The 24,707-nt window shown below is 37.3% G+C and overlaps 1 protein-coding gene across 1 annotated transcript in view; it reads right to left on the bottom strand.

Annotated features, from left to right (window-relative positions):
* Nucleotides 1-24,600, bottom strand: part of HS2ST1 (heparan sulfate 2-O-sulfotransferase 1) — a 74,284-nt gene extending 49,684 nt beyond the window's left edge. Inside the window, exon 1 of the mRNA XM_027694323.1 lies at nt 24,358-24,600. Within this exon, the coding sequence (XP_027550124.1) occupies nt 24,358-24,481 (124 nt within the window). The 5' untranslated portion in view covers nt 24,482-24,600. The remainder of the gene's footprint in view (nt 1-24,357) is intronic.
* Nucleotides 24,601-24,707: the final 107 nt, after the last annotated feature.

The raw sequence follows: 24,707 nt of genomic DNA, 5'->3' as shown, positions 1-24,707 counted from the left end.
CCAAGATCAAATTGCTATTTAAAACTAGCATTAGATCATTTAAGTATTCTAAGATATTTCAAAGTCTCTGTCCCATGCAGACATCCAAATTCCAAAATACAACTGGAAAGCTTATACTGATTATACCAGACAACAACAAAGCAGTTAACCTACATCTGTATAAAGAGTTCTATTCACTAAAAAGCCAAAGATTACATACATTTATTTTTTCGGCCAACTTACATCAACATGTAGCATTCACTATTTAAATCTGTGTTTTATTAATTTAATTTTCAATTATTCACTTAACCTTTACTTACTTTAATGAATCAGATTATCACCAGATTTCTGCTCAGGACAGAAGTTTGGCGGACTTTAGAGGAAGACCTCTTGTAAACATAAAGTCCCACATCATAAAGAAAATTTCTGTTCCTAGTAGTAAACTATCAAGCACTGTGATCCCACTGTACAATGTGCTCGTAGGCAGAACTACATCAATACCAGCAACTTGCTGTGTAAATATCAGTTCTAAACAAAATTTTAAGTTGCAACTACTTGGCTTACTGACAAGTATGTTTCTACTACAATTTAAGGCTATGGAAGAGAAAGCTTTTGTATTCCATTTATCTTTCAGTTTATAATGTGGAATACAAGTTTAGAATCCAGTTGTCATGCACTTTTAAACCTCTAATGGGCAAAAATAAAGCTTGATTTTAAATATTTTGGCCAGACTTCACTAACACTGATTAAAAAGATACGGATTCTGAATTGTAAAATGATTCCTCATGTGTTTAGTAACACCCCGAATGAGGATGTGCAAGGTTTAAGAGCTGTTCTCATTTACATTCTCCCCCAGGCAAAAATCACTGTTCAGGAATGTCTGGAAGCAATTGTAATTGAACACTGGAGTTGTTAAACAATTGCATTTCCATAATTTAAAAAAGAAAAAACAATAGGAGGATATGGAAGTCTTAGAGGTACAAAGGGGCATGGGATACATAAAGAAAACTTTTCTCAAGGGAGAAAATCTGTTATGCCAGAGTACTAGTTTGTATGTAAAGACCTCAGAAAAGGGAAAATGCTGCACATACAGAACCTCAGGTATAGAACGTTCAACACAACACAATAACTCAAGCCCATCTATGCTTTCAGTACTTTAATGTAATGCTAACATTTTTGTCAATGGCAATAACTTCTCCCTTAGCAATCCCTCTCACTTGTGAATTAGGCTGGGTAAGATAAGATTTGTCTCTGGCTAATCAATGTTTAACCATTTAATGAGACATTTCAATTTTATGTTTAAAGATTACTTTCAATGGATGTTTATCAATTATATATACTTTGCTAAAAGAAAAGATCATAAGCTTATTCTCTGAAGACTTTTGATCTATAAAATGGAGCCTCGGAAACCAGTCATGAAAAGTCCATTTTGAAACCCAGCAAAAAATGAAAACAAAGAACAGGAAAAATGATGCTCTTCTATACAGGTATCTGCAGAATTGTGACAGGTGACAGAGCCTGCACAATCTAAACCCCTACAATGCTCAGAAAATCTACAACTTTGGTGTCATGTGTTTTTATATACTTACAGAAATTAAGCAATTTCACCTGGGCTTGGAGGTAAAGAAAAATTGAAGTGAAAGGTCATATTTTCTAGTGTACTGATCCTAAAAATAGTATTTAAGAATTCAGCTTCGGTGACATTCATGTTCACTCTGTGATACATCTGTAGCACTTAAGGAACCAGAAGAAAAATGTTTTATTTGGGTGACACTTTTTCCAAGAGTGCCATCTAAAAATTCAATTTCAAAACACGATGCATGAGCCAAGACTTCAATGACAGAAGTTAAAGCATAGCTGGTTATTTCAAGTAATAACAAAAAATTTAACCATAAGCCCATTTGTCAGGAAATACAACTCCATTGCTAAATACATCCCCCAAAGCAATGCCACTTAAAAACCCAACTTAAAACTTCTATTGCAATCTTTATCTATGACGTATCAGACAAAGAGGGTGCACTCACTGCTAACATAAAGCACTGACTTAATAAGAATAGGAATAAGTGGCACTGTCCACAAACCTTTTCCAAGTTGTGGAAAGCAGAAGAAAATCTGTTGCTAGGCGTTTGCTAGTATTTTTTATGATTTTCCTGGGTTTTTTATTAATAGAGTTTTATTTACGAATTCATATTGTGTTTGGAAATTCCTGACCAGTGAATCTAGTCAGACACTTTACAAGCCCATGCCCTGACTGAGCAGTCCTTTCCTACCCCCACCCATAATCCCCTCAAATAAGTAGTCAGTGATGAAATTGCCTCAGTGTATCCAAGCATCCAATCCAAAGCCCAATGATTGTGTACTGTGCTGTTTCCTCAGCCAAGAGACCCTGCTTTCGGTGTAGCCTTGAGTTCATGTCAAATCTTGAGGAATATCAGTGCAAATGGGTCCATGAGCTGGGGCAAAGCCCCTTCTACCATCTCAGCCAAAGAGCTCTACCTTTGGCAAATTGGAAGGTCAGAGAATCACTTAAACCAAGATAGCAAAATCCATCTGGGAATATGATTCAGAGCTCTTTTATGAAGGAAGGGGCACCAGATTTCTAAACACTTAGCTTCTATCTACTGTGCTAACATTGATTGCCAACCACCACCAGCTCAGCTCTCACATGGATTTATAACAGCACATTTGGAAAGGCTAAGTCGTATCACCAGGGGATTAAATTTTCTTGAATTAGTATTCCAGAAATATGATGATCAAACTAGATTACTGCCATTGAGATACATTAATATAGAGGAGCAAGAGCAGAAAAAAGGAACAGTTCTATAATTATACAGGCTGTCCCAGTAGAAAAGGTTTGAACTATTCAAATCAAAGTATTGCCAACCAGTTACAGTAATGGGGTTACTGAAAGTTCAATTACATTTTTAAGAGTTTTCATGAATTAAAAGTGTTACTTCTTAATGGGGGGAAGGGAAGAGGGCTGTGATACAGTATAGTAGTAGCATTATTATTTCCTCCCTTTTTAAGTAATAGGGGGGTTGTTCACCAAAATTAAAATGTCCAGCTTTAAATTATAAAAGGAGTAATCTAAAGATATTTTGATAAAATTGGAATCTAGCCAAAAAAAATTAATGGAAATATTTGCTTCAGTTGAGTAAAATAAAGCTTCTCTGCTGCGTAGCCTGGATGAAGGAAAATGACTTAGAGACAGATTTGATTAATCCAACCTTGATTTGTCTCTATCTCTGGATACTCAAAATAGGGTAAATAGTAACTAATCTCATAAAATTTCTGTTCTGGTATCAATCTAAAATCTGAATAAAATTGGAGTTAAGCACAATAAGTACACCAATACAACCTTATGGTTACACAGAACTGGCCATAGTTCCGATATTCATTCACTTCACTATCTTGACGGTCTGTGGCCAAGGTTCACTTTTCCTTCTTTGTGAAGACATAAACAACTAGCATCACAAAGAAGAAAAATTGAATTTCCACTTGATATGAATGAAAAATAGAGCTGAAAAGTTGAATAGGCTAATTTTTCCTGTAGTCAAGATCAGAGAGTCTTTGCACAGAAAGAGTCTAGTTTTGGGTATTCATATAAACAATTCAAATAAGCAAAAGCTGCAGATCAAAGCCCTCATCATCCCCTGCCCCCCAGAATTACAGATAGAAATCCTCCCATTTTCCATTTAAATCTTCTCTTTGCCAAGGTGGTATTACTTCTTAGTTTGCTATTCCTATCTGCAACATGTCAGACATCTCAATTAGATACCATAAAAACACTCTACTCCCTTCAGTGCGTTTTGTAGGCAGTATCTGGGAAGAAGTGACACTCTTAAGTTACAAGTGGATACAAACATAAATAGCACCTCCCTGTAGATCTATATGTGGACCCCAAAGCATCCTAGGAGTCAGGTTCCCAGACTCTGAACTTTAGCTGTGCATGACTGCTGTCTTTATGAAAAGAACTCTTTGGCTCAGCTACAGTTGTCATGGAAACAGCAACTTTGATTTTTAGATCTTTAGTATACGTGATATTTCAGCCATATGTTGCATGCATTTAAGTTCTCAACGTATTCCTCCTCTTTAAAACTGAAAGAAGAGAAACAATGATTTCAATAATGAAGTAAAATACACACCATGTACTTCTAAATGTGGAGAAACACGCTTGCAAGCCAAAATAACCACAAATTTGAGATACTAAGAGCATACTCGATCCATGTTTTTTCCTCCATCCCATTTGTGACAAGACTTCATCTGAAAAATTACAGCTCTATTTTTCTGATAAAGCCAGGAGATGGGCTTAATTTTGCTTATTAACACAGCAAACATGCATTACTCCTGCATTAACGATGCCTGAGAGAGGTTCCAACACTGATCACACAAAGGGTAGCGCTGGGCAGACACAAAGCTCTCCAATATCCCAACTGGCTTGCCTGCCTCTCTCCAAACTGGGACCAGCATGGTCCTTTACACCACCTTAGGAGTAAATATAGTCTTGGCCTGACAGCACAGTGTAGCTATAGTAAACATATACATATGCTCTTCTAAAAAATACCCCCAGTGTCCAGTGACATCCAGCTATGGTCTGGATTCAGAAAAACAAAACAAACAAAGATTGCAAAATACTGTTTAGCTTTTACAAAACAGTTAAGTAAATAAAGCAGTGCAACTGCTCTCGCACTTGGCATTACAACCATGATTGCTTACGTTTCCATATTTTCAACTTCAAAAAAAAATGAACAGTTCTATTATAAGGTGCTCTATTCCTCCATAATTCAAGAAGTCTGCATAGGCAACCAGAGAGACAAAAGGTACCCCTTCTTCTATCCCTCAGGGTGCTCAATACAGAGTCACAACTTCAGTCCAAGCAAAGTGCACTCTAACAATATTTCTTCATAAAATGGAGAGCACTTTATAACAAGTTGGCAGTTATTTTCTCAGCTGCATGCAAGCTCTTAATTTCAAAGCCTGGAACATTGATACCTGACCAATAATTCTAAAAGTTTACATGTGAAGCAACAATAATTAATTTAGGTGAATACTAATGGTTACGGGTAAGTATGGGTAAGATCCTTTGCAACAGTTGACTTGAACACTGTACTGCAGCAAAGTCACAGCTTCCTAGATTACACACAAATCCCACCCTCACAACATATCTATTTGAACTTTAAAGAGATGTCCTTGTTTTATTTTGCACATATTCACTAATGAAGCTCAGTTCTAATTCAAACTATTTAAATAACCAGACCCAGAGAACTCTGGTCTTTTCAACTCAAATGCTGTTAGGAAGCATTCAGCATACTCCTAAATGATTTTCACCCTAGATATCTTCCTCCTACTCCTGGGCATAAGTAAGCAAATGGATCAATCAACGGTAAAGGAAAAGACGAGACAACAACTTACTCTGCCATGGGAATAACTCTTAAAATTCAAAATAGATCACTTTCTCCTACATAAATATAAATGCAGCGTAAAGTAGCTGCTACAATGAATGACTTATTTTCAACATAGAGATACTACCACAAGGGTTTCCAATCTCTAATGTGAGACAATACCAGCTATGGAACAGAAATACGAGCCACAAACCACTTTATCTCCAGCTTAAGCACATCACAAACAGAAATCAGAACACTGAGGCAGGAAAGTAACTGTTGCTCTCAAGAAGAAGAAATTACATTTCAAATATTTAAGGTAGTCAGCAGAACTATCACTTGTCAATTATAGAATCAAAAAAGCCTAACTACTTTCTCAAGGAAAAAGTCAGGGAAACAGTTTCCCCTAAGGAAATACATAGAAGAACAAAACAACCCTAAAAGATTAAAGTGTGAGTTTCTTTCTTTCCCACTGTATTACTAGTGCAATATTACAAGTAATAAAGAAACATGTTATCTTAATATGTTATTTATTCCACCAGCACACTCAGAATGTAATCCATCACTCATCCTGAAACGTGTTCTCTCATATTTCATACTGTTGTAACACTGAAAATTATGCAGTATTTTAAATATATACTAAATCCATACACATTTAAACACTCTCCAAATGCCACTTAGACCTTTAAAATTAAGGTCTGGGGTTTTTCATGATTTGCCTTCTATAAAGAAATTCTTCTAAATCTCTTAGTATCACGTGGATGAACTTGAAAACAGCTCAAAAATAAAAGCAGCACAGTTGCACAAATATGGCTCCATGCCACTTAAACTATAGTGGTTTTGGACTGAAATTAGAAACTCCACATTACATATATTCACAGTATTTGATAGATAGTAGATGCTAGATTTTCCTAACAGTAAAATAAATCAACTCTTCAAAAGACTTTAGGGAAGTTTTAGCTATACTATCATCTCCATACTATAAAATCTCTGTATTTTTATTTACAAACTAAGTTGCTACTATCTAGCAAATAAATTCAAAGCAATTATTTGCTGGCATTTTTAGTTTGGAGATAATATGATAAATTCCCTGCTTTCAATTTCATATAGTGCTGCTGTTATCAAGAGTTCTAACTACTATTTGATTTCAGTAAAAATCGTGAAATGTCAGAATCCAGCATCTTGTTAACACAACCAGCCACTTCAGCCATATCTGCAGCTGCATACTCAACCACAAAGGGCATCTACTGATGGGTCAGGAAGGCAAAACAGGGGAAAAACAATGGAGTGCATGGCAGGGAGGAGCCTGCTACTGAAACACTCCATGCTGGTTTTGTCCACATTTTAAAGTGGTTGGTAGAAAACCATGAGGGTGCAGAAGTGCCACGAAAACGATTCAAGAATCAGAAAGGTACCTTACAATGAGAGGCTTAGGGAATTCAATGCGTTTAGTTTTTCAGAGAGATGGAGAAGTGAGATGATTACAGGACATAAGTACCTTCACAGGGCAAAAATACTGCAGGGTGGTGAGGAGGGAGCAGAGAGAACATAATAAGATCCAGTAGCTGTAGCATGAGACCAACCATGCCCAGATTTTAAGAAACTCTGGCTTTATTTTGAAACAATGAAAGGTTCCAAATGAACAAGGGAAATGCTCCATTTCTTGATGACATTTTCAAAGCAAGATTGCATACCCTCCTGGAACAAAACTTTTGCTAGGTAGAGATTGAAATTTAAGCGACTAATTACAAACAAAAGTCTTTAATTGCCTTCTGAAGAGGCAAAAGCTATGAATCTACACAATGCTGAAGAGCTGTCAGGCATCCCCTGAAAAGGATGAATAAGGATGCATTAAGGGACACATGGTACTTAAGAGAAGTGGCCTGGTGCATACATTACCTAAGGGTTTTACTGGTTCAGACCAAAGTTCCAATATCCTGTTTCTGACAAAGGCCAAAAGACGTCTGGAGAAGACATAAAAACAGGTCAAGCACACAGATATGTTCCTGATGCATTTAACATCATCCACGTACTTGCAATTTAGTAGATTAATGAATTTTCAGATCAATGAATTTTCCACCCCTAGTTTGTCTAAGCACTTCAATAATTGTTTCATGCTGATGCATTGTGTTCTACAGTTTGTTTCAGTATTTCTGAGGCTATCTACCAATAGTTTATTTTTTATTGTTTCCTACTACTTCTATAATAAGCATTCCTTGCTCACTTTATCCATACTACTTATGATTTTGCAGGCTCCTACTGTATTTCCTGATATGTTTTCCCAAGTCTGGTGAGCCTTGGTCTACTTAATCATTTCCCATACGGGAGATGCTTTGTTTCTTTGATTATTCTCAGCAGTCATACATCTTTTCCAAGTCTGCTATAACCTTTTCCACAATGAAGGGCAAGAAAGGACAACACAGTAGAATTGCTGCATCCAATAGAAAAAAAATATTCTCATATTGTTTTTAATGGCTTCCAGTATGCTACATGCATTTTGGACCATTGTTGAGAATTGATCAGAAGTTTCCATAGAGCTGAATTCTGTAACTCCAAGAACTCCTGCCTCAGTGAAGACAGTCAATTCAGAATTTAACATATGTAAACCTGAGATTGTTTTTCTCCAAATATATTTAGATATGACAAAATTGAGTTTCACCTGCCATTACCCAGTCACCTGGTATTAAGAGATTCTTCCCCTGAATAACTCATTATCATCAAACAACGCACAATGATCTCTAAACAGAAAGTACATATCACAAGTTCAAACCATGAATTAATGCTCAGTAAAATACACAAGTTGAGAGCACACAGTTATTGTCAACAAAGAGGTAACACTATCCTCCCTCAAAGTGCTGTGAAACCATACAATAACAATTTCTCAAAGGATGGACACAGGAACAGCACAAAGACAATACGGAAGGGGGGAATATCCAATCCTCTGTCTAGTTCCTATCTCATTTCAGTAAATCTGTGCTAACTTGCCTTTATAATTTCTACACAACAATATATCTGCTTCATGTTTTATATTTTCTTGATAATATCACTTTCTGCAAGAATTTATAATACGTGAGAGTGCATCATCCTGAACTCATTTTGTTCCCAACCATTTGTGAAATTATTAACCAACTGTTTTTCCTGTGTACTGGATAAGAACAACCGCTTTGGACATTCAAAGTTTTCAAAATTTCAAACTGAGTTTTTTATAACGGGTTTTCTGTTTGTTTCTTTGTTTCACTGGAGGCCCATTTTCCTGGCACAAATTTCACTACAGTAGAGTTTAAAAACACGGTTCATGTCTGCATGTATACAGTTAAATTATTTGTTGATTTAATGTTAAATTTATATTGTGTGGTTTCCAAAACAGAAGAATCTGTTCAGAGACTCTAAATTTAACAGGTTCCATTTAAGTTACTTAGACCTACCGGGTCCCTATTCTTCCCTAAAGCCAAGCTTGCACAGACTCTTGGCATCTTTCAGTTGTCTATCCTCACCCTGCAGATGGTTATATCTAAAAATACCATAATTGTATTACTGCATATATGGTGCCATTAAGTTTGAATGGCCAGGCTAAATTAGCTTAAGATGATAATTGTTACTGAAACTTATTTCCACTGAGAGATTACAAACACACTGACATGTTACAAAGCAACAGGTTTACGACAGTAAAAGGTAAAAGGATAAGTGAGGCTGTAAAGCACCAAAAATTCTACACCGTTATTCTGACCTTCTGTTCTTCATTTTCAGAACCAGACTTCGAAAAAAATCACCACAAGCCTTTGTGTGTTTTCATATAAAATTTTTCAGAGAGAGAAAAAGTTCTCTCATTAATTGTAAGTCCTGACTTTATTAAACTTACATTTTTAGATTAACAGTAAGGCTTTGCAAAAACTCTAATGTATTTATCATGGGAAATAATTAATATACAGCAGCTTTTAGAATTCATCATCTTGCAAACAGGGCAGGAGAGAAGGAGAAATGGTCTTTTGTTCTGAGGAAGGCAATAAGTTTTCTCACATTTATCATTAATTGGGAAACCCAGAGTTGCACTAATAAGAAGTGTGTTCATTAGTTGGCCTGTGATAAGTGGAGCACCAGGCCAAAAAGAAACCAGAAAAATTTGTATTCATTCATGCAGGGATTACTCAATATCTATTCTCACCCATCACTTCATTCTGGAGCAAGTTGGCTGTATGCTTCCATGAATCATGTCTAAAAAGGCCTGCTATCCATTCACACAGCCATCAGTGGAGTATTCCATCTGCAGTACCTCATAAGGGATTTTTAGCAAAGTCCTTCATGGACTGTTCCACAAATTCTAGTAACAGAAACACTGCAACAAGTTTTCCACTTAAACAGCAGGGCCATATATTGACATTAGAGAAGGAACGCTGTTAAAATACGAGCAATTTCAATTCTGTGGTTTCAGATCAATATAGCAAGTCTTCAAGGAAGAAATAAGACTCCTTGAAAGACTACATTTCATACTTGCAGACGGGGGGGTAAAAAAAATAAGGGAAAAAAAAATCAATATGAGAGGTTGTTTTCAAGAATGTTATGAAATGTTATCATCTTACAAGCAATTTTACATGCCTTTTTTGTTACCAGCATCATTTACAATATGCTGTTCTCCTTAGCTGATTTTATTTAACTTATTGCTGAGTAAGTGGTATTCAAGCTGCTCACAGGAAGAAGCCATGGAAATGTCAAAGCAGGTTAAATTCCTGAAATAGCCAGTGAGCTCCTAAGGCTGTCAGACTACTGCCTATCTAAGGAACAGAATAATAAGCATAACACAGTTGTCCATACACATATTAAACATTGGAAAGTCTTTATAGTGTGATTTTATTCAGAGGTACTGTGCAGAAATTATATACTGTCCCCAAAACTGTCATCACTCTTCTCAACATACACTCTCTCCTCTGAAATGTTAGTTTAATGAGTTTACTTCCAACTAATATAAAAAGTACCTAACTCTATAAAGGTTTTATTTCAATGTGTACTGAACACAGTTTATTAAATAATTAACAATCCATATGGACTAATAACTAAAAATATTTCATTAAAATCCTTTAAGCCCAACTATAAAGATTCTCTCAGCACTAGGATGGCCGCAGGACTTCAAGTCAAGAAATTGCTCCATATTCTATGTGATGTACAAATGAACTAATGGCATAGAAAGAAGACCTGTAAACTCCTTTTTGTAGTAACTTGAGGGCAACACACATCATGAACAGACTCAAGCTTAAATCTCTATCACAAATGCAGCACTTCAGAAACATGCAAGTGAGCTGTGGAAGAAATATCTGGGCAGAAACAGGCTTAAAGAAGCCAAGTTCATATATGCAAGAGAGGCTGCAGTAGCAGAGTAAGCATACTGGCTCATTCAAACCTAATTCATGTACCTTTAACAGGGTAACAGGGATTAAGCAGTTCTCTGTCAGGTGACACAAGGATACCAATACGGTTTTCTATCCATAGCAATATTTATCAAATTTTTGTGAAGAAATACCAAGTTTAAACTTGAGTATAAATACAAACACTGGCTTTTCGTACACATACAAGTTTGTAATGTCACATACCTGCAAGACACCTGTGAAAAACATGGATCAAACAGATTGTATCGTTTCTGTATTAGGGTGGTCCCTTTAGACATTTTAAAAATTCCTGTCCATCTGAAATACAAAAACTTTGTCATTCCCCCCTCCCTAGACATACATAAAAGCCAATCAGCTACATCCTTGTGACAGGGGTAGAAGAGTTACTGAAGGTTTCCATGCTTGATGGCCTATAGTGACCCACACCATTAGTACCAATCTTCTGCCATCATGTCATCTCTTGTATTGCTATGAATCATCACAAGGCCCTATAGCCCCAACCTTCCCCCTGCTCCAAGTACAGACTCTTTAAAAGACGTGGGAAAATTACTCTGCCCAACAGACTCTATTTTATATGATTGTGACTCCATGTTACAAGGTTGCCCTTTATAGTCTATAAAAGTTGTTCTGTTCAGTCAGTGGTTCACAAATTAACCTGTAAAAAGGCAAAAAGCTCAATAAAAAATGTTCTTCATTCTAGCATCATAGTCAAGGCTCACAAAGCATAAAAAGGAAAATTTCCACATAACACACAAACAAGGAATGCCATGTGCACTTTGTTGATCCTGTGGTTGTTAGACCACGCACGGCAAGAGATCTTAAATTTTCATTAGAAAATGCCACTCCAGCAGCTGCCATTAGTAAATGTTCTTCCTGGATATTCACTTTAAAAAAATGGAAATAACATCCCTCACCCCTACCCCCCAAAAAACCCCACACCAACCAAACTCAACAGCCACTTCTACACCAACACAAAGTTTAGCTCTTTAGCAAGCAATCAGGAAAGACAGTGTCACTGCACAGTTTTATTCCAACTATTATAAAATAAAAACCGCTAGTCACAAGACTTCCACCAGAATCAGTAATACGTGTATTTACCACACAAAATTCTCAAGTACAAGTTACACTGACATTTACTAATCAGTTGGCAAAGTTTTATACTACCTGGTAGTTCTGCCTGTTATGCATTTGTAAGGACTAGTCTTTTTTCTATAGAGAAGCAAATTTAGGTCCCTATTTAATTGTGGAACCTGACACAGCAAAGGTTGAAGGATCAACAAAATTTCTAGAGTTTGCAGATAAGCAATTCCATCAAGGCCAGAAAACTCATCCAAATCAATTCATGGATATTCGAGAGGATTTTCATATAGGTTTCTCTTGCATAGTAGTTATCTCTAGAGCACCAACTCATGTTTACTTTTACATGCACATACTTAATATATATTAAGTAAAAGAGATGTAGGAACAATCACTGTATTTCATGTTCCTGCTACTATATGAATACTTGACAAATTTTGTTGGTTAAGTGTCAAGTTGTCAGACATTTAGCAGGTTTTTTCATACTTAAAAAGCATATGATGTGTTATTTTTATTTCTATATTGTTTTAACATGGTATAATGAGAGGAAGCAAGTCTAAAAAAACTTTACCATCCTTCCAACATTCATTCTTGAAAACTATAATTTCAATCTCACTTAACATTTAAAACCTTTTTTCATAATTTCCAGCAAAACAACTACTTTGTATGAAAATTTTATAGCACCAGTTTAAGAAATTTATTACATCCCATTACTTAGCGCAAAACAATATGTGCGTTCAACTGCAACTTTGACACAAGCTTTCACCCCCCAAAGTGTGCACATATTTAAAACTCACACATAATCACCACTAATGCTCCTTAGTCATTCAGTTTCTAAGGGCTTTTTATTATGGATTAGAACAAGAAAAAAACACCCCAAACATCTTTCAATAACTTCATTCCTCCTTCAAGCATTTTTTTCTTTAAACTTGATATGTGAATAATTTATCATCCATTTCTCTTTCCTAATTCTCATATTAAGACTGCCTTGCCATCTGCACTATGCAATCACACTGAAGTAGGCACATAAAAATCAGTAGAAACAATGTTTTGGGTTGCTCCAACAACCACAAACATTTAGAAAAATGCCCCCACAAGCAGGTCAGCAAGACCATGTTTTTCAGAGTATGGTTTGGAAAGCACAGACAGGAAAACCAGAAGAGGATACATTTAAATGTTTTGCTGTTTGATTTATCATTTCTTAGTGCTAAACCACCACCTCAGTTTTATGCTGCGTTTTCACATCAGAAAGACGACGAGGGCTTAATGGTATTTTAGAGGGTAAATAAAAAAGCAGTGGGAATCAGAAGCAAGTACATTTTCAGAGTGTTAAACTAGAGTGAAGTCAGCCTTGAAAATAAGCATGTTCCCCAACAGTTGCTGGCTTTTTGTTGGGATCAGACAGACCACATGTGGATAGCTCACAAACGCAAAAGTTGCACTGATCTTCTCATACACATCCTTCCTACTCCTCATTTACACTCTTTGGAAGTTTGTCTTTAATATTTTCCTCTATGCTTGACAACCATGCACTTACAAGATAAATTTGCCTTTAGGCCAAATGCGTTTAACATGCCTCAAGAATAACTAAGAGTCCTGACAAATATCTTCTACCATTTTTCTTCTGGGTTGGATGAAGGGGTGGCTGCCCTTTCCTGTCCAGAAGCAAACATATGCCACCTCTGCAGCTCAAAGCCCAAAGCATTAAACTCAGCTGAAATCAAGAGTGTTTTAACTTCATGCTCCAAGCTCTGATCTGCTGGCAGAGGAGCTGCGTACGGCTCTGGTTGTCACCCTAGCTATCAGTGGGGTGATACTCTCCCACCAGAGTGTCAGACACACTGCTGGGAGAATAACATTTTATGCACCCTCTGCTAACTTCAACAGCTCATCTGTTGGGTCTTATGACTCTCCAGCCCTCTTATGCACTTCTATGACTGATAGCAATTTTACTTCATCAACCACTTCAAAATCTCTCCTCAAAATGCAAAATGTTGGAATAAAAGGAGCTCCAACTGAATTCTGTGCAGAAGGTTTTACATAACCCTAGCTGCTTTGGCCATGGAATAGTTTCAAAGATAAAATTCAAGATTGTACCAGACATGACAGGTTATGAATGCTACTATGTTTAAGTGTAAGCTTAGACAGGTATTTCTAGTCATTTAGCCTTTGCTTCTGGCTCAGAATGCAAGTCTGAGAGGTAGTTCAAGGACTATAACAAATATTACTAGCCCACTAGAAAATAAGGCTTTCTGGTACTTCTCATAGCAGAAAACACCTAGACAACTGCTTGCACATTCAACACACAGACTATTGACAAGCCTTAACTGACAAGCATAAATCAAGCAGCATGCCAGAAATTTTCTAGGGTATTTTTTATAGATTGATCAAAATATGAAGTACAGTCCTGTTGAAGAGAACATTAAACAAAAGAGGTCCTGCAAAAACAGCAGAGAAAGTTTTGTCTTCACTCAAACCAACAACAGTGGCACAACTAGCATATTAGGATTAAAATCGTATAGAGCAAAGGGAGGGACACCCAGAAGTATTCAAAAATAAAATTTGTTTTGATAAAAGTAGAAGGATAGTAAAAATGCAAAATATTTCAATTTCATCTAAATGTTCATACTCCAAAAGGTTGTTTTTTTGACAAGAACAGTCTTCAAAAAGCAAATATACATCTACTCTTGAAATGCTATCTTCTAAGTGAAATGGAGTTCAAAAACATACTCAGCCCAATCCCACTTCACACACTTTGAAGTCATCAAATTGGACAGCAAGATCTAATCACATCATCGTAAAAGAGCAAACTATTTATTAGGTACTTATCTTTAAAAGCTTGCTTTGTTGGCAGCATCACCAAAGTTAAGACAAAATAGGTAATCTGCCTAAAAACCTATTAAAACAGACTAAATTATTCTCAGATAACGAGGAAGGCTTTGTAAGGGTCTTTTGTTTGGTAAAAAAAAATTTAAAAAAAACAGGGGCAAAACACCAGATATTTAGTATTCCCAAAGGCACTAATTTGATTAAGGGAAAACATTTTAGTGCTATGGTCATCTCAGTTCACAGGATAATGTATCAAAAAAACTATGCCATGACAGGTATTTTGCCAGGAAAATATCTTTTCACACTTCTAAGAGTGCACGCATTGCTGAAGATTTACTGACAAATGAGACGCTGAAAAACCTCAGCTCCGAAGTTGTCATTGGGAGTGCAGCTGAAATAGGATTCTACCTATGAAATGTTTCATTTAACACTAGGATACAAAAAAACTGATTTTGTTTCAAAAAATACAGATCCTCGCAAAAGCTCTTTTGTGTGCCTGGTACAAAACCACATCTTCAGAAAGTGATTATACGCTTGAGCTCAAGAATGCTTTGGTCAATAGACAAGATGTAGTATTTTTGTCCTTCAGCATGGGAATATGGCTTTGTGAGATACTACTTTTACCATAGACAATGGAAGGATATGGTTGTACTCAGGTATGCGTAAAAATGAATCCCCATTTCTTGAAAGAATAAAAACGTCTAAATTAGAACTTCTGAAAAAACATTTTTCCTCAATTTACATCTGTGATTCAAATGCTAAAGGAGCCAAAATCTTAGATTGCTTTGTTTTGTCATGGAGACAATTTTTGGTCTATTTAATGTGTCCGAATAAGACTCTATCATTTCCACATTCTGTTTTTTGACTTCTACTCTAAATTTGCAAATTCCTCTTAGAATTAGAGAAATCTTTTGCCAGGAACGAACGATCAAAATCAACTCCAATATAATATAGTCAATTGTTGATTAATGTTTTGTATATTAAAATCCATTGCAAATGCTACATTTTGCAGAGGCTTCTACTCCTCCACAGAATCACTGTAAAGAAGTGCAAATATTTCAAAGAAAATACAGATATGCTATTTATGCAATCATTCTAGATATGTTCAACAACAATATATGCAGAAGATAACAGATATTTAAAATGGAAAGATATGTGGGGAAGATTCAAGAGGGAAAAAAAAAATAAATTAACTGGATTTTCCTCTCCACTTTGCAGATTGTGAGAGGCACAAGCATAATCTTCGCTCAACTGCTCTCATACCTCCAAGTTTCTTCATGTTCTCAACAGCCTTTTTGCACCTTTTTCAAAGTGAAATGAAATGCCACTGCCGTTAAATCTGTTGTCCAAGATCAGGGTGAGGAATATAGACATATATATTATTTATATTTAATAGGATCATATGCATCATAAATTTATATACTCCATACTCTCACCTATGTATTTTTAAAATATATTTTAATAAAAAAGAAGAAGAAAATAAGATCTTCTGAGAGAAAAGCCACTACAGAAGTAAATGGAGAATATATGCATTTTAATTGAAGGAACCTAAGAACCCATCCCCACACTCTTTACAGTTTTACAGCAATTATGCACAAGGTTTGCATAAACACTTCAAAATCATCAAAAGCTGTTTTATCAAAACAGCACTTAAGTTTTACATATGTTTCAACACAAATTAGTATTCAGAATTAAACAGCAAGTTGATGACAAAAAAGGATGTCAGCTGTCATTTTAAACTCTAACCAGATATAGAAAATGGACACGAAGAATGAAGACAAAGACTGGGCCAAAGTGACAGATAGCTTCTTTCCAAATACTTTTTAAAATTTAATTATCTTATTAATTCTTTCATTGCCCTAGACTCCTAGCAACTCATGATGAATTTTATCACTACCAGAAAGCTTCAATAACAGTAATTATTACAGAAGTACTGTTATTGGAACCATGATGACATAAGAATATTGCAAAGTAAGGACAACAATAATATGTTCAATACTAGAAACAATAAAAGACATATGGATATAGTTGGGTTTCCTACAGACACATTTGCAAACAATACCTCTATGGTAAAAATACACTCTTAATTTAAAATAAAAAACTGAACTGTAGCAATGAATTCATTCCTTGATAACATACAGACACTCAACATCAGCCAGTCTCTGACACTCTAGGGCACATCCTGCAATAAACACTGATGTCCTGAGAGTCAGCATATTCCTGACACAAAACCATACAAATCTGTGCAACATGAATGTTTCTACAAGTATCAAGACTTGATATGTTTAGTGAAGTGCCTGGGCATACCAATTATAATCAGCACCAGCAGTTATTTGAATACAGGCAACTACTGATAGGAATGCCAAATGGAGGGACTTGAGTTCTCCAAAACTTAAAGGTCAAGTGGCGAGGAGCTGGGAGGTGAATAAAGAACCAGCTGAGCCAATTCCAGGAAGGAAAGAGGTTTGCTTTTCTCTCCTAAGTGAGTGGAGACTTCTCTGAATGCCACCATTCTCAAGATGCTGGGCTTTGAACACAACAACTTCACAGGGCCACAGGTTTTTAGGGGAGTGGACAAATCCAACAGAACTGATGGGCTTGAGCACCACATGAAGCAAAGGGTTTGAAAAAGATACCACCCATCTCCCATCCAGACAGTGAGCAGGACAGATTGCAGCTAAAAGTCTGTACATATTTATGAAAGGCTGCAGCCAGCTGGCCAAATTTCAGATGCGTCTCTGTACACTGGAGTTTCTTCACTCAGTCTTTTAACTTTTATTTCTGGTTGAAAAAATAATGTGAATATATGTACTAGTTCAGCTATTCTTCTACAGCATGGAACTTTCGTTATGCTTGCCAGGCTAGTATTTCAGCTACATAAACAGATTTCAAGCAAAGCACTTACCACTATTTTAATACTGCTTTGACAAGGTTTAAATACACTTCAGATAAGTGACAAAAACTACAGATTGCACACAGTTACACAAAAAGGCTGTCTTTTGATCCATTGAAGTGATAATACATGGAGGATTCCATATGCAAAAGCCATCTAATTCCAAAAGAGGAGCAAGAATTTGAGGGAAGGCACTCAGAAGACAAGTCTGGCCACGATAAGTCTAGCAGTGAGTGACTCATGGTTGCCAGTCAGTAGATATGGAAATTACTTGTTCATGAACTGCTTAAATGTCCCTAACTTTAACAGCCAGGGGCAATACAAAGCTATGCGAAGAAAAAAGAATTCAGTTGCAAATATGTCAGTTTTCTAAAATAAGGAAGCAAAAAGAATTCCTACAATTTATTTCACTTCCCATATACGCAGAATCATAGAATGGTTTGGGTTGGAGATCATTTAGTTCCAACCCCCCTGCCATGGGCAGGGGCACCTTCAACTAGACCAGGTTTCTCAAAGCCCCATCCAGCTTGGCCTTGAATACTTCCAGGGATGGGGCAACTACAGCTTCCCCAGGAAACAATGATAAACTGCAAAGCAATGATTTAATCTGTTATGCTAACTCCAAAGTTCAGGTAGTTTAACAAGGGCTGTTTTGGGCCTTTGTTTAATATATATGGATTTTATGTGTTTACATACAAAAATACACAGAGATATATATATAAAATGCACGACCAGTCAATCTTAATTTGATGGAGTATTTGTGAGTTTCTGGGTTTGTTAGAGTTTTGCTGTTTTTTAGTCTTTTAAACCAGTTCCTTCAGTAACCTCCAGTGAGAGCTAAAAAAAAAAAAAAAAAAGACATAGGAACTTCCAATCATTGCTCAGAAGAAGACAGTAGACATAGAAAATACAAAGGGAGTACTGGCATAGCATTATGCCATAATGGCATTGTTTTGGTTGCTTCATCACAGAGCAAACAAAGGCATCAAAAGTAGCTTTTTCTCATTGCCAGTAGTACTACCACTTTTCCTTTTAACTGCTAAGCCAAAACTTGCTAGGTATTTCATTATTGAAATAATCCAATCTCCCTTCCCATCTAGAAAAACAATAATATGGAAGAGCAGGATATAGAACTCCTTTGAACACTTTCTTCTGAGATTCTCAGCCTTGAACTAATTCCATACCTTATAGCTATCATTACCAATTTTGTCATATTGCCTTAATTCACAATGAAGAAGAGCACAGCACTCACATTTCTTTTGCTGTCCACAAAGGCTTTTCTGTCTTAAACAGGTGATTGTAAATGTGGCTTTTTTCTGGGATTTCCCTGGAGGATGATATTGTAGTTCTATGTACTCTTCAACTTAAATTTGTGCCTTACAAAGTGACATACGTAGATATATACTGGCCCAAACCTCCTTTTTCAATGGAGAATCTAGAAAGATAGAGTACTCACCTGGTGATTACCCCATCCACCGCCGCCCAAGGCTGGAGGGACTGGAGGCATACGCTTTATCTGATTTCTCACGTCCTTTTCATCTCTCAGAACTGCCCTCAATATTATCTAACAAAAATATCCCCATGCCAGATGACTGTTCAGCACAGCACCTGCTATTAGAAGTGAAGGCTCTCACATCACCAATTCTTAAAGCTATTTTACTAAAAGCATGGGGTCTGAAAACTAGGTACAAAAACTAAAATTTCTTGTGTGCAGCCTTTCAGAAGAGGAAGGAAATTTGAAAAAGTTATGCCTCTTATTTCCACTGTTAGAACCAGCTGTTGGGATGCCAGTGAAAAGAGATAAGATCAAGTCACAGAGCACATCAGCAAGTCTGAGATGTCTTGGTATGTGCTCAGGAACGTGCATGGTTCTGTACTAGTCAAAATTCAGAGAGTACCAATTTCACAGAAAATACAAAAGCAGCAGCTGCAATATTTATTCCCAAAAAAGTTATAAATAAATATAAAATCACAAACAGCAATATAATAAATTTTTAAAAAATTATACAATTGCTCTATATCACACTTTTCAATGGGAAGTACTTTAAAATTTAAAATAGTATGGGAGTACTTTAAAATTTATTCTGAAATTCTTTAAAATTTATTCAGAGACATGGTCAAGGGAAATGGTAAAGGGGAACCAAGTGAAAAAGTATGATAGAATCAGCAAGACAAAGTGGAAGAAAGTTCTACTGGCTGGAGATACGCTGAGGAAGCAGCATTACAACTCTTATTTCAGGAATCTCAGTATACAATAAAAGAGCTTCTGAAAGAATGCCTTGGGCTAGTCAGCAGCAAATAATAACTACTGGTCAACAGGGAGATATTTAAAAGAAATGCTGGAAATTATCTGCATAGCTGTGTGTGGCCAGAACTTCCAACAATCACAAACTCTTCTTTAAAAATGAAGTTCAATTATAAATAACAATATACTAAGGAACCATGCATGCTGTATTATAAGGGACAATTTAAGAAGTTTTCTGAAGCATTTTTCCAAGCACATGTGACTGACAAGCCTACTGACAGGAGATTTTTTCATTTCTAAAGGAAGGAAACATGAGATGCTATCATTTCAACATCCCCAAAAAGCAGAAAATCTTATATTTCTATAGTGCATATGATTTAATCATTCGGAAGTTAAACCTTTAACTTTAAAGCAACAGTTTTATTAGGGACTTGCACAGTGCTTTGAAAGACACTACCCCAACAAGGGCCACAGGCACTAAGAAACTACCTCAAAAATTTTTTAAATCTGGCAATCAATCATCAATTAATTTTTTTTGTGGGTTTAGGAGAAGAGCCTTAGCCTTTCAAATTATTTATGTATTTTTAAACAATTAAAAAACTCTGAAAAAGTAAAATATTAAGAATTTTTTTCAAATGACAATTCTATACGCTGAATTCAATATGCTGAATTAAGCAGATATGAGCTGTAAGTTTGTTTATCACTTAGCAGGAGAAATACTCCCACATTACAGCTAAGAAGTGTTTTAACATGATCTGAAGCAGGTTCAATCCTTGCTTTCCCTATTACAGTACATTATGTTTCTCAGATATAGACTATTTCCAAAATGCAGTATGTAAGCATCACTAAACTGCTATAAAGTAGTATTATTACTTCACTTCCACCCTATCAAAGAGTAATCCTTCCCCATCTACTGTCCTCACCTTTTATGATCAATCATACAGACTCAAATACGTGAATGAGGCACTGTCTTCTCCCACTTCTCTGGCCAAACTTGAAGTGCTACTAGTACTGTAAATACAACTATTTTAGTAGAACTAGAACACATACAAACTTCCCTCTTGCTTCTCGCCACCAATAAATTACAAAATTTTGGGGAGAGAAGAGAAGATAGGGATGGGTTACTTCCAGCTGGATCATCTTTTTGATCTAACTCACCACAAATATTAATGGCAGTGCAGGACATGGCATGGTACATGTTTAACACTAGGTCAGTTTATACCAAAGGCAGAGCTGCAGCAACCAGGCTTCCAAAAACCAAAAGGGCCAGTCAGACATTATTTTTGTTCCAGGAATGATAGTGAAACCTCAACATCTGCCTCCCATGGGCGATATTCTCTATTATGGCTGTGTATTGCTACAGCTAACACATGGGTACCTACACCAGGCTTAAATAAAAACATTAAGGTTCTCACTGGCAATTAGGGACAGCTTAGTCTGGAGAGAACGCTAATGTAGCTGCCCTTACATGTAAACTTGAAAATAATACAACGAATTAATAGCTGTATGTACAAATCTCACCAAAAAAGTACTTCAATCTGTTATCACTGGGCTCCGCTTGTGATCTCACCACTACAGAGTATTTGTAAGGAGCTGTAAAGAAGTTACAATTAATATTTTGATTTTTTTAAATTAGAGTTATATTTCATATGATGATAAAGCCCACAGGTTTACAAATACCTTTTTAAATTATATTAGGGTCATCATAATCTCGTCACAGAGACAAAAAGCAGCAGCAGTATTTGTGATGGTCATTTGCCTTTATCTCCTATACTTCTAAACTTAAAAAAGAAAAGTTTGCCAGGGTGACTAAGTTTTATCTACATAAAGGAAAAAAAGAGGTTCCCATTCTTTTTTCACATAGAAACATACTCTAATTTCACATTATAGGCAAGATTTTGAGTTGTTGAACTGAAATAAAGCTCCTCAGCTGTTTAGTACAGAATCTGGAGTTGCTCATATGTGAAGAAATTGGATAAAGCCCTTTCTATCAGAAAGTATGGCTGAATATTATTAGAACTGGTGATAAGACTGCACAATTATTTTATTTGCTATCAATTCTGAAGTCATTTGGCTTTCCTAGTCAATGTCTAGCTCTTACAAGTACTTTCCAACATGACAGTTTATCATATAAGGACAAGAGGGCACAATCTTAAGCTCTGCAAGGAGAGGTTTAGGCTGGATATCAGGAAGAAATTTTTTACGGAGAGATTAATCAGGTACTGGAATGGGCTGCCCAGGGAGGTGGTGGATTCACCGTCCCTGAAGGTTTTTAGGATGAGACTGGATATGGCACTTAGTGCCATGATCTGGTAACCATGGCAGTGGTTGGACTTGATGATTTCTGAGGGCTTTTCCAACCTGGTTGATTCTATGATTCTAAGTCAATTCAAACATGAGGCACAGCTCAAAACCCAGTATTCAAATGATATGGAACAAGACTTCTGCCATAAAGCACCCACTGAAACACAGCTGTAAGACCAAAAGAGCTACTTTGTCATTACCATGAAATCATAGTACTACTGCCTCTTCACAGGCACACACACACACACACACGCACCCCTCAATCTTTTAGTGGGCAAGGAAAAAGATGGGAATTCAAGTGCATTAGGCCAACTATTTACTTTGATTTGGAGAAAACCATTCTCCATACTACAGATCAGTAAAAATATTACCAACCATGATGGTAAAAAACCCAGTTGTAACGAAACCTTAACATTTACTACTCATAAAGTACATGCCAAACATGTAAAAAAGGAGACATTCAAAAAGCTAGAAAGCTTTGTTTATGCTTAAACAAAGCATACTCTCACACTAGAAGAAATAGAACCTGAGTTCAAAGGTGCTGCAGAAAGTGCTTTTTCCCCTCCTTCCACAGGTTTTAGAGAATCACTAATAAGCTTCTCACAAAACAAATCTTTCCATTTTACTTTTAATAAACCATACAATAGTTTTCCCTTGTCCTTAGGAAATAAAATCAGCAAAAAATAGTAATTAGATTCTTGTCCCAAAGCAGTATGAGCTGTAGGAGTATTTTAATCCTTTAAATATGTAGCTTAAACATGCCCATCGCATATATATTAAGGAGGAAGCGCAAGTTTTACCAGTAAAATCCTTTATTCTCACAGGCATTATGTTATTCTTTTCATGCCAGGAGGTGGATTTCCCTAAAGTTACACACACTGTCAGCAACAGAGGCACTGAAGCCATGGGTATGAAACCCTTAAAAGCAGATGGATACAGAATTCCACTAAACCTTGAGCCCTATGTTAACATCTATGTTAATTATCTTCCAATTTCATTAATTTTCTTTTTCAAATGTTTGTTTACAGTTATTAAGACCCTGCAAAAATTATGCCTTGATTATAAATGGTACAATCTTTCAGTTGAAAAATATGCGGAAAAAGGGCATCCCTCAACTTAAGCAGTCAACTACTGCAATTTCCAGAGTCCTAATCTCTAATATCCAGATCACAGAGAGCAAAGTGAAAAAGAAATGCTGTGAAGTAAAATCCCAATGGCATTCATACAGCTCAACATTAAGTTATGCTGACTCTGGCTCTCTTAAAAGCTCATTGTTAAACTTCCCATGTCACTCAAAGTCCATTTCTAGTTTTAACACCAAAAAGAACATGATATGCACTTTTCTTCCTACAAGCTTAAAATGTTCATAGTCTAAATATCTTAGTACAGCCAAATAATATGAGAAACCAAATCAACAATGTCTGCAAACCAACACCTGCTCTTGTATACACCAGAAGTCTCAGTGCTCTGTTTTTACAACTCCTAGGCACCACAAACTAGGTACAGAGTGGTGTTTTTTCACATCCTTGAGACCCTTAATTAAGTAATGTAAAATATTTACAAGTTCTGCAGCCTTGTGTACAACAGACAAAGTCGTCAGATGTTACCTGCCAGGCAGATATTACTCTATAAAGATCTATTTAAGGCAGGAAAAGTAAAAGAAATCTTACACGGGAGGTTTCAAGTTCATCACAATTCTGTTTAACTACAGCTCAGTCTAGGAGATCACTAACTACACTCAGTAAATGCAGAAAACAGCATCTTACATTCAATAAAACAAATTTCCCATTTGTCATTTAGAGCAATGTCTTTAGCTTTCTTTTTTTTTACCCCGTGCTTTCCATTACAATGTCAAGAGTCAGTAAAACATCTGAAGTAGTAATTAGATGTGAAGAAGACGGTAATTCGCTGCAGCAGCAGAACTAGATTGTTTCGGCACCACGGCGGCTTCTCCTCTCCCTTCCCGGTGCCTGTCAGGAGGTACTCGCAGGCCGGGCGCTGCTCCCAAGGGCTCTGAACCGCTGCTCTTCTAACAAACCCCATCGACACACGCCACAGAAACCTTTACCTTCCCAGCACTGACCCCTGCCAGGTCTCCTGACCTCGCAGAGCACACACACATGAACTCAGGCCAAGGCTGCTGCAGACACAGCCGGCTGTGCGGAGCGCCGGGGCCGTGCCGCGGGGGCTCGGCACACATGGACCCGCCGGGGCTCCCCGGGCCCGGCCCGGCTCCCCCCGCGCCTCGTCCCGGCCGCGCCCGCCGCTCACCCAGCTTGCCGCGGGACTCCTCCAGCTTCTGGATCTGGTTCTCCAGGAACAGCACGGCCACCCCGAACACCAGCACCGCCAGCAGCTGCAACTTGGGCGGCAGCATAATCCTGAGCAGCCCCATGAGCAGCAGCAGCAGCGCCGCCCGCCCGGGATCACGACATAACGCGGGACCCGGCCCGTGGGGGCCGGCGGGAGCCGCAGGGACGGCGCGGGCGAGGAGGGACGGAGGGAGCGCGGTCGGGGGCGCGGACAGGGCCCGGAGCCGCCGCTCTCACATCGCCACGCTCACCCCGCCCGCAGAGCGCCCACCGCCCCCCGTGCCCGGCACCGCCCGCCCGGCCCGGCCC

This window comes from Neopelma chrysocephalum, unplaced genomic scaffold, assembly GCF_003984885.1.
Source record: "Neopelma chrysocephalum unplaced genomic scaffold, ASM398488v2 Primary Assembly neopelma1_97, whole genome shotgun sequence".
Classification (NCBI taxonomy): domain Eukaryota; kingdom Metazoa; phylum Chordata; class Aves; order Passeriformes; family Pipridae; genus Neopelma; species Neopelma chrysocephalum.
This window is presented reverse-complemented; position numbering and strand designations above follow the sequence as displayed.